This window comes from Thunnus thynnus, chromosome 22 (assembly GCF_963924715.1).
Source record: "Thunnus thynnus chromosome 22, fThuThy2.1, whole genome shotgun sequence".
NCBI lineage: Eukaryota > Metazoa > Chordata > Actinopteri > Scombriformes > Scombridae > Thunnus > Thunnus thynnus.
In genome coordinates, this window is record NC_089538.1 from 24,002,554 (window position 1) to 24,013,781 (window position 11,228).

General features: G+C 35.0%; 1 protein-coding gene and 1 long non-coding RNA gene across 3 annotated transcripts; one reads left to right on the forward strand and one right to left on the reverse strand.

Moving 5' to 3' along the window:
• Nucleotides 1-1,454: 1,454 nt before the first annotated feature.
• Nucleotides 1,455-4,925, reverse strand: LOC137174391 (uncharacterized). Its single transcript, XR_010925358.1, has 4 exons — nt 4,804-4,925; nt 3,212-3,342; nt 2,470-2,569; nt 1,455-2,168 (listed from the first exon to the last, which is right to left on the reverse strand). It is a non-coding gene; the product is annotated as an uncharacterized lncRNA (long non-coding RNA).
• A 2,462-nt stretch (nt 4,926-7,387) lies between these two features.
• LOC137174588 (putative high affinity immunoglobulin gamma Fc receptor IB) lies at nt 7,388-10,964 on the forward strand. Of its 2 annotated transcripts, XR_010925409.1 has the most exons (6): nt 7,388-8,222; nt 8,312-8,374; nt 8,792-8,872; nt 9,546-9,806; nt 10,265-10,516; nt 10,607-10,964. XR_010925409.1 is itself a non-coding variant. In XM_067579978.1 (5 exons), the coding sequence occupies exons 1-5, from the start codon at nt 8,192-8,194 to the stop codon at nt 10,786-10,788; spliced, it is 789 nt and encodes a 262-aa protein (XP_067436079.1). In that variant the 5' UTR covers nt 7,388-8,191; the 3' UTR covers nt 10,789-10,964. The 2 variants fall into 2 exon arrangements, 1 of the variants encoding a protein (XP_067436079.1); XM_067579978.1 differs by lacking the exon at nt 8,792-8,872.
• The last annotated feature ends 264 nt before the right edge of the window (nt 10,965-11,228 follow it).

Here is an 11,228-nt window from a genome sequence, read left to right on the forward strand (position 1 = left end):
GGCACAGGCCACCAGCATTAACAAAAACAACGTGGCAATATTTTTCAAAAAGCTTGACGAAGTGATAACGAGGCACAACTTCAATTCAAATGACATTTGTAACGTCGATGAGCCTGGCATAACAACTGTGCAAACCCAAGACAGAGTGATTGCAAAACATGGCCATGACATCAGGAGAAAGGGGTTCACTGGTCTCTATCACATGTGCGGTCAATGCCATTGGTAACACAGTTCCTCCAATGTTTGTGTTCTCAAGCATATGTTGAAGCAGACCACTTTGTATGATAGGAAGTATTGGAAGATAACTTCTCTAGCTGCTGACGAGACCACCCCTCCAGCTGCCCATCTGGCCCCTCCTTCAGTTCGCATCAGGTTACTTGTCCAGCTACCCAACTTGCTACTTCTCTAGCTGCCCACCGGTCTACCTCTCCATACGCATCAAGCTGTGCTGAAGAAACAATGAATCACTTGAACTTTAGCCCAGTTGCTATGCGACCCTTACCAAAAGCCGGGCCAAGAAAAACCCTGTAACAGAAAAGAAGAGGAAACAAACAGCAATACTCACTGATACACCTGTCAATATAGCCCTGGAAGAAGAGGAGAGAAGAAGGTCTGACAAGGTGAAACAGAAAATAAGCAAAGAGAGTTTTGGGAAAGAAACAAGACAAACAACTTGCACAAACCAACAACGACCTAGGCTACCTAAGAAAATGCCAGTAAAGAAAAAACAGAAAATGCATAACATTGAGCCACAGGACACAGATTCCTCAGATGATGATGAAAATTTCTGCATCGTGTGCATGGAATATGTGTGCAATAACTATCTAAAGGAAGACTGGGTTTGGTGTATGACCTGAAGTCCCACGAGACCTGGGCCCACGAAGCCTGCACACTAGGAGTGCCATACATTTGTCACCACTGTGACTCTGATGGTGACTAACATACACTCACACAGAAACACACTAATGTTCAATTGATGAAGGTGATGCACATTTGCAAATTTTGTTCAGTTTTATTATAATGTTCAAATATTAGTGTAACACACAGACACACATACAGAAAGGCACATACATACACATCCCAATTATGTTAAAAAGTCAATTAAGTTTTGAATAAAAAGTTTTCAATATCTTCACTTTTTGTCATTATCTTTATTTCATAATGTTACATTTCACCCCAGGGTATGGTACAACTAACCCGGACTATGGGGTCAATTGTAACATTTCACTCGTGTTTGAGACTAAACCATGAATTTTCTGTCTGTGTTGCAGAGATAACAGCTAAACTGTTTAATAGCAGACACATGTCACTAGTTTGCATCACATTTTTAATGCAGTGGTTTAAAAGAGCTCCAAGCTACAGACAGAAATGTCAAAACCACCCCTGGTCTCCCCTACTTACTCACATGACATGAAGAGCTTCTTAAGATCGGCTGTCTGCGGTGATGAAGATGATTTCTAATATTAGACTTGCTGTATGTAAGCGTGAGGCAAAGAGCATATACACACATGGATGTGGCATTTCAGCCAGATGTGATGAATATATAATGCATGTATGATTTTTGTGTTGGTTTAGTTTTACTTTCTAATTTAAACATCAACATCACTCATTTTACATCAAATATCACTTTATAAAGAACATCAGTGTTCAAACAAGTAAAAACTTCACACTTTCATTTATTCAGCTTCACCCGGTTATAATAAATCCTTCTCATCCAGCTTAGTATTCGAAAACGTATTCAAAACTACTCTGATTATCTTGTAAAAATATGCACTATACTTCTCCCTGTGTGGTTTCAAATTCAAATAGTTTTGTTGTTTTATATAACTGTTAAACTGTTTCCATTTTTTGAATAAAAATAGATTTTCTTCCTTTTTTCACTATTCAAACATTTTAATGATATTTGAACCTGTTTCAGACAGAGGCTGAACTGAGGGGCTGCATAAGAGACCAGTATAAGATAAATAAGGAGTTTTGAACTGTAAGTCATGCAAATACAAATGTGCAGAATATGTTCTGCTTAACACTGTTATCTTTATTTTATACCAATGGCAGTGACTTACGTTTCCATTTTTAAACAGCAAAGACAGCCAGAGCTGCTAAGTCCACAATGACACTGGCCAAGATAATGTTGTTATAGACTGTATAAATGGATGCAACCAAGTCAGCTGGAATAATAAAACACAGAACAACATGGGTTTTATTACAGTAGGAGCATTTTGCTAATAAAATTCCCTAAAAACATGAAAATATCTTTAAAATTTAAAAATGTGTGAATTAAGATAAATGTTTCTCTTTAATTAAAAATAAAAATCCAACTTTACTGATGAAGGTTTATTAAATATCACATACTTAAATTAATGAATCTAAAATGAATGATTTACAATGATCAGTATATATTATACAAACCATTAAACATTACAGTAAAACCTAAACAAAGCCGAGCTCAGTACCAGTGTGTTACGTTACCTCCACATGTGTGTATAAGGAGACTGATGAAAACTGTGTCAAGGGGAATTGATCCACTTAAAGAAGTGGAGGCAGATTTAAAGAATGGTCCATCTGAATTCTGAAAGATGAAAAAAAAACCTGCTGTAATTTTGTGTGATATTGTTAACCAGTAAAACAATAAAGTCATTCCAGTTCATTCCAGATACATAGCATAAAATGTTGTGGAAAATGAATTCAAAAAATAAAACTGGAATCATGAGGTAGATGGATTATGGTTAAATGTTTATGTATGTGTGCTCAAAAGGAGTCTTTAGGTTATAAATTGTATGATGCTTCAATCAATATAAACATCATATAGCTTCCCTGAAGAGTTGGAACAAACTCATATTGAATATACTGTCACAGTGTGGAATAAGATTGTTTTATTAACCTCAGAACTATCCGTACAGGCTAACAAAAGACAAAAAACTGTATTTTGAAGTGTTTAAACATCAATAGTGACCCTCTTGGCTGAAATCCGAGCATTAAGCTACTTGACCAGTCTGTTCTCTCTATGCAACCTTTTCTCCTACGAATTATGTTCATATACAATATTTTTCTTTCGGAAATATTATGGATTATGGATTAATTTGTTTTAGCAAAATATCAGAAAAAAGAAATAAAATAACAGTTTTGAGGGGTTCAGTCTCTCACTGCTTCAATTTTTCATGCAACACATTTTCTCTTTCTTCTTCTTGCCCTCTCTGTCTTTGTCTGTTACCTTTTTAAGTTGCAGATCGAGTTTGTCTGGCGGACACTCCACATCCTTCTTCACGTCCTCCTGGTTTTCCTTTTCTTGAAACAGTGAATTTGTCTTTTCCTGATGAATTTTCTCATCTTTGTGTAAATAGTCTGAAAATGAACAAGTCACAGAAACACATCAGCACTGTGATGGCAAAACTAGAAACAATTAAAGTATCATTACATCTTTAGTAAGTCACTCACTTTTCTTATACAATAGCAAGGAGTAAACAATGTAAAACCTCTCATTTCAGAAAAGAAACAAACATTTTAATATTTTGGTAATCCTTTAATTGTTGTTTTTTAATGAAAATTTTCACATCACCACCTTCTTGCTTGTAGTTTAAAATCTTTTTCCTGTTGAAAGCTCCACTATATGTGGCAGAGACAAACTCTACTCAAGCCTACTTCTGACTATTTTATAAAATTTTAATTGGTGACAAATTAAACATAATTTAATGTCTTGCACCATTTGTGGGGATTTACACAACTTGTTTAACGTGTACTGAACTAGATCTGATCCGTCAAGAATGACTAAACAAACACAAACAAACATCAAAAACATAGACAACCGTCAGATAACCTGAGGCAAAGGAGAAGCTGTAGTTTTCTGCACCTAGCAGATATCCCTAGATTTTAATCTCAGATATAAATTAGAAGAAGTTCAAAAGTTCCACGTAGTCTGATGTAAGTGATAGATAAAGAAAAGGTTACTATTTTGTGTAAAGTCATGTAACATCAGCATGAAACTGATAGATGTCCTGGAGATAGATGATATGTGGTAATACAAATAAGAGGAAGCTGTAGAGTTATAAAAAGAAAAGCTAAGAGAGACTCAGGATTCCTTTTTTCTTTTTGCAGGACCCCCTTTTTCCCTTAGGGCCCTTTGAGGGATCTCTTTGAGACTCTCTTTAGTTTTTTTAGCTTTTTGCTTTTTAAATTTATGCTTAAGTTTTTGTATTTTACTTTTTGCATTCTTAGATTGCTTATTTTGTAAAACCAAATAAAACTGGTTTGTATTTTTATACACTCCAACCAAAGTTCCTGACTAGCGCTCATCTCTGAGGTCCTCTGGTTTCTCCCAGGTAAGTAAAGACGTCTCATTACGGATACGGCTGACATTTGTTTTAAATTCATTTAGATTAAGAATTATGATGATTTTGTAAAGGTAAAACTAGTACTGTTTATTGAATAACAGAGTGGTAATGGTTCAGATTTAGTGACTGAGGACAACTTACTGCTGTACATGTGATAGAGGTATGATTTCAGAATAAAATTAGGTTGAGAGATTTATTATTAGGGTCTTAATTGGCTAAACTATAAAACTGGGCGAGTTCCCTCGTCAGAATGGGCGTACTCCAAGATGATCTGTTAGAAGGTCATCTTGGAGTACTTTCAAACCTCCAACACCTATTTGTACCAATACACTTCACTGTGACCCCAGCTGTTAGGAATTCCTGACTGAATAGGCCCATTAGTAGTGGTTTAACAACAGCTGGTTATAGAAGCCAGGCTGAATTTGGTTCCCTAAGCAAGGCTGGGTTGGTCATGCATGTAGATTTTGGGAATTACCTCGGTCAGGGGTAGAGGACAGCCGTCTGTTGGTGCCTTATCCACACTGGCAGGGGATATCGGTTATCTGTAGGCAGAAACCATTACATCCCCTTATGTATTTGGTTTGGTGTTAAAAAATCTAGGTACAGAAGTATTTTTTAAATTTTTCGAAACACTAATATTTTGATTGGTAGAGTCTGATTTAGAATTTTTAGAAATCATAGAAAGAGCAGTTCAAACGATTTTAATTTTCAAAAGCTGCAACATACCTGTTCTGTGTTCGTCAAAGCCGCCTCACCCAAGTAGCACGATCATATGAAATGATCAAAAGCAAAATCATAAAAAATAGTTTGTATTTTGATCCGTGTGAGTTGTGTTTGCTTTCCTGCTTTCCCGCCTGTCTCTGTGTTGCAACATTTACAAACTAATAAAGTATATTAGATTTATGACGGCTTGAAAACAACACTTGCCTTTAACTGCATAAAGGAGAGCTGAAGCCCGATTATTATTATTAAGAAATGGAAATCTGTTTTTTTTGTTTGCTTTTATTTTCCTCTTTTTATTTACATGTATCATTATTTATCAATTTCCTCTTTCTGTGTATGTCTATTAACTTCACTCTTGTTTCTATAAGTACTACTCATGCCTCAACGATTATCAAAATACTTACTAATATTCATTGCATTATTATTATTGTTGTTGTTGTTGTTGTTGTTGTTGTTGTTATTATCACAAGAATATATATACAGCATTTACTACTTAAAAAATCCATTGAAGGAATACATACTAGGGATGTGCAGAGAGCCCAGTATTTGTATTTGTATCTATATTTGCTGAGGCAGCAAAAGTATTTGTATTTGTATTCGAATAAAAGTGGAAAGAGGCTTTATAATCCTGTTTTTGTTTTTGATTCGCTTTTAATTTTAGAAAATTAAAGTGCATCATGTAGCAGGTGGATGTGACTCCCCTCGTTGAGACCTGCCGATAGACGTAACAGCGGAGCAGAGGAGAGACACTGAGATAATGTAACTGACCTGCACTCTGGTATTGGACATGTTTTTTTTCTCCCCGAAAACAAATACTTTTTAAAATATTTGTATGAAATAAATGTTCGTAAAAAACCCACAATTTATGCTTTGCCGAATAATAAATAATTCGGGCACACCCCTAATACATACAATAAAAAACTGAATAAAAATCAATAAAAAATATTTTCATAATACAAAAAGAAAAAGGAAATTGCAGCAACAAACCAAAACAAAATTTTTATCACACTCTGCTTTTATCTTCTCTCCACTGGTTCCCTCTCACTTTTCAGACTGATTTTATGGTTTCATTCTTCACATAGAGTACAAGCAGATTCTTGGCCACAGCTCTTCAAAGCTGAGATGTGAAGCTGTTAAAAAGGTCAAGCAGACGATCAAACTTCTGCTGTCATAGCTTGAAAAACGAAATCTTTAAAAAGGCAAGGCAAGTTGATTTGTATAGCATATTTCAACGACAAGGCAATTCAAAGTGCTTTACATAGAGCATAAAAGGCATCAAGACAGAATATAAAAGCAACACAAGTAAAATGACATTTAAATACAATCAAAAAGTGTTAAATTTGGAAATAAAAAGACAATTTTGGACAACTTACAACTTATTACTGCACTGTAAACTGCTTTTCTAGTCTGTTATCCCGTATTTATGTCTTTGCTCTTTTTAATTTCCATTTAAAAGGTTTATATTCTTTTAACTGGCATTATTTTTTCTTTTTTAATGTTCTTACTGCATTCTGTAGATCTCTTTGAATTGTGCTTGTATATGAGATGTGCTTTACAAATAAGCTTGCCATGACTTTTTTAGAACCCTACAAGTGAAAAATGGCCGACTGGCAGCAGACGGCAGAGTAGGACTACTATCAGATGTTCAGATGCAGACAAACACAGAAAGGAGAGGAACACATGACCGCGTCAGAGTGCTGAGTCCTGCAAGACCGAGGTTCAGTTCTAGCCAGATTTCTGCAGAATGTGCTGTAATTTAACTTTTCTACTGTAGTCAATACAGAGATTTTTCCATATCAGATATGGTGACACTACCCCTTCAACAATCTATAGTTCTGTGCTGTGTCTACATTAAATGTCCATGAGCAAGACACTAAATCTGAACAAAGATGGGATTTGGGAAAGATGGACAAATCCAGAAATTGAGGAAACTCTTTTTCAAAGAATAAATTCTGCTGCAAAATTCCCAAGAAAAACAACAATGATTTCTGCAAATGTCTATAAAGACGTCTAGCGGCTGGAGGTCTCTTTGCAAAGTGTTAAGACTTTGACACAGGACGCCACCTCTCATTTCCCACCAACAGACAGTGTTGTTTTCTTTTAAACATGACAGCGTTTGTTTCCTAACCTTCCCTGTCGTAGTAGTTAGTGGTAAGTATTTATTGTTTCACAGACCGTGATGTTTTTCTAACCCTAACCAATAAGTTTATGTGCTTTAACCTCACCAAAATGCAAAATTAGAAAACTGAATAAATGGTGATTTGTAACAGTTTTGGAAGACAGATCAGAAGATATATGGGTCATTTTGAAATGCAGTTACATTTTGCTGTTTTGTCTGGAGGATTTGTACTGTATGGCTGACAGAAAATAAATGCTCATTTATCTTAACATTTTGTAGACCTTTATACTAGAAAATGGATTATATGGAGGACAACTAATGTGGTAGTCAGTCCATCCATTAACAGCTTTAATATTGATAAAGTATCCATAATTTTTCTCCGCAAATTAAACTTTAACTCTTTAAAAATAGCCCAGTTACTGCAGATCTGATCACTGTGGACCTTGTGCATAAAAAACAAAAACAAACAAACATTTGCTTGTGTGTTGCCAAAGAAAAGCTCATGTACACAGACACTTAAAAATGTCTTATACACACAACGTTTGACTATTTATGCATTTATTTGTTTATTTATTTATTCATTTATTCATATTCAGGATATCATAAACACTGAGGTTCTTTGGCTCTGGCCATTTAGCACTTACTAAACTAGTAATATTTCAAAATAGAGAAAAGAGGCTCACCAGTAAAACAGTCAATGTTGGTGAAGCTTCATATTTTATTAAAATATCACTGCTGATGCATTTTGATTTTCTGACATTAACAGCTTGGATAATGGGCCTTTTTTAAATAACCAAAGCATATTTATGATGTTGATCAGCCAGTTTTTCTCTTTTGAACATGAGATTAAGTCAGTGAGATTTCTACTGTAGCAAGTCAAGCTTCACATAGATATTAGTAGATTCAAACCTGCCGCTGCATCATCACCAGAAATACTTCAAACAGGAAGAGGAGGTTCTGACCTACATTGTGGTTTAACTGTATGTCAGTCTGATGCTCAGACAGTCAGCAGCAAGACATCATGGAGGTTATAGCTCTCTGCATCAGACTGAGTGAGTACTGAGTCTGTCTATCAACCTTCCTTCCATTCATCTTTACAGCTTGTACATATTATATCAGCTCTCTTCATTTGTCTCTCCAGTGTTGGGTGTGTTGGTCCTGCTGGTTGCACAAGTTCACCACAGTTACTTTGCTCAGAAAGCTGGTATGTTGGATACGCTTAATTAGGTAACATGTCTTTGCCTGAAAAAAATGGATGAAATGGCCGAACTATTGCAAATACACATGCAATGATGAGGTTAACTCATCTTCCTGTTCATTTATCTGTTTATCTGTTTATATCTGTACTTTGTTTAGTTATGACTTACATTATGGATTTACACATTGTGTGTAGCACCATTCACTAATTGGAATATTCTATATCATATGCACCATACCACTATTATACCATACTGTGTAATATTCTATATATTGTATCCTATATTGCCATGCTATATGCAAATTCATGCATCATGAGATGAAACAAGTATTTGATGATATTGACCATCATGAATGAGGAGCTTATTTTTTTTATTGCTTTTACTACTGATATGTCACACTCTGTCCTTTATTCATATCTTAGAATCAGACTACTGTCAAAAGTGACCAAGAATAAAGTTTCTGCCCTGCAAGAACAAAATGCAGTAACTACATTTGGTGAAAAGTGAGTTAAGACTAGAATTTGACTTTTGACATTTGTTTTACCATATAAAATATATTATGCCAAAGAAATGTATAATTTTGTGTATGTAAAATTATCAGGAAGTACAAGACATTTAAAAAAAACAAACTGCACTGACTGCGCTCCAGCTAGTTAACGGTAGTCCGAGGGTAGAGACAGCTAGCCTTGGCTAAAGCTCATTTACAGACTTTTTACAATCTGTCCCCCTAAAAATCTGTTTTTTAGGAAACAGATGTCAAAATCTTAATAATTAAGTTTGTTATAACACATCAAAATTGAGGCTGTAGCTAAACCAAACCATGAAGAAAAAAGAGTAACACCAGATAAATTGGTCCTGCTAAAAGCTAACTAGCTCAAATGCCTTAGCCTAGTTTACATTGTCCTAACATACAGTGTAGTGTTTGATTTTATTCTGTTTTGTTGGGGAAGTTAAGGTTTTAATAACTTATATAGATGTTACTTAACCTTTTTTCACAACTTAACTGTTTCTGCACTTGCTGTTGTCGGCTTTTGTAACGCAGTATAGTCCTGTTATAATGACATCACATTGTAATAACAGTTCGGACATGTTTAAATATAGTGTATGCCTAGTTTTGTTAATGGTGAATGGGTAAGTTGGATAATAATTGAATCACTTTCTTTCTCTGTGTCTCAGATGCAGCTTTTCCTCGTATTGTTCCTGACAGACTACAGTTCATTGAATATGAGACTGTCTCTGTACATTGTGAGGAGAATGATGGCTTCACTAGATGGAGAGTGAAGACGAAGCTCAACAAAATCAATCTAACAAACTCTGACTGCAACACATCAGCTCCATCCTGCACCATTAATCCTACCTTTGAAAGACACAGAGGAGAATACTGGTGTGAAGATGAAGAGGGAGAAAAAAGTGATGCTGTAAATATCTCTGTCACTGGTATGTTTAGAAAATAAAAAATCTATTTACAGATTATTGGACACAGTTACACAGTAAGTTCAAATCATCATTTTGGAAAAGGTTTTAATAATAGTATATTTTGATATAAATCAAAATGCTGCTTGTAATATTTCCCTCACATTATACACACAATACAGACAATTACACAAATTACATTTTCTATGATTTATCTGTTATTTTTTGTTGTGTGTTTGGTGATTCACTATATATCATACATTACTATCATTATTATCATTGTTATCATTATTATTATTAGTAGTAGTAGTATCATAAATTAGTTTTAACTTAATGTGTAAATATAAATATAAATATAAATATAAATGTACAATATAGTGAATCAACAAAAAAATTGTATTTTTTTTCTGTAACTATATATATATATATATATATATATATACAATGTTTAACATCAAATATTTTTTTATGATGTTGTTCAGCTGGTTCTGTGATCCTGGGGAGTCCTGCCCATCCTGTGTTGGAGGGAGATGATGTGATTCTGTATTGTAAAAACAAGAAAACTCAGACACAGCAAATAGCAGATTTCTACAAAGATGGCTCCCATCTCAGGACTCAGTATATGGGCAACATGACCATCCAAAATGTTTCCAAGTCTGATGAAGGACTCTACAAGTGCAGCATCTCTGGAGCTGGAGAATCACCAGAGAGCTGGCTGAAGATTTCAAAACAAAGTAAACAATTTGTTCTTCTTTTGGTGTGTTTTCTCTCCAGGTTCAAGATATGAATAATAATGTTGAAGCATCCTTAATATCTGTTTCCAGCATCTAATGAAAAGACTACTGACAGTCCTCAAAGTCCCTACAGTCGCTCCCCTCACCTCCTCACCCTGCTGTTGATCATTGTCGGTGCTTTATTGGTGGCTCTGCTGTGGTTGGCAGTGGGACTACCTCTTTGTAGGAAACACAAAGGTAAGAAAACAACATTTCAGTTAATTACTTCATGATGGTGTGCCAGGTTTTCTATGGATGACAATTTTTTGTCTTTTCTGTCCTCCACTGTTTGTGTGCTTTTCATCTGAAAAATCAACACCAGGATCACATTCAGGTGAAGAATAACATCATATCATAACATATAACGTAAAATGTTTGAATGTAAATAAGCTACTGAGACATCATTTTGGACACTGCTGTTGCTGATATGTATTATGATTATCTGGTGTATTTGATTAGTGCAGTTTATGTTCATCAATAGTCAACCATTTTGTGGTTGTTGTTGTTAACTTTTTGCTATGGGTAGGGGACATTTTATCATTCTATTAACCCTTTCTCCTACAAAAACAAAACCTCTAGAATTTTGAATGGATTAAATGGTTTAAGTGAGCACAGGTTCAGGGGTCCAAAGGGTCAGAACAACCACAAAGAGAAAGAAAACAACCACAAACAG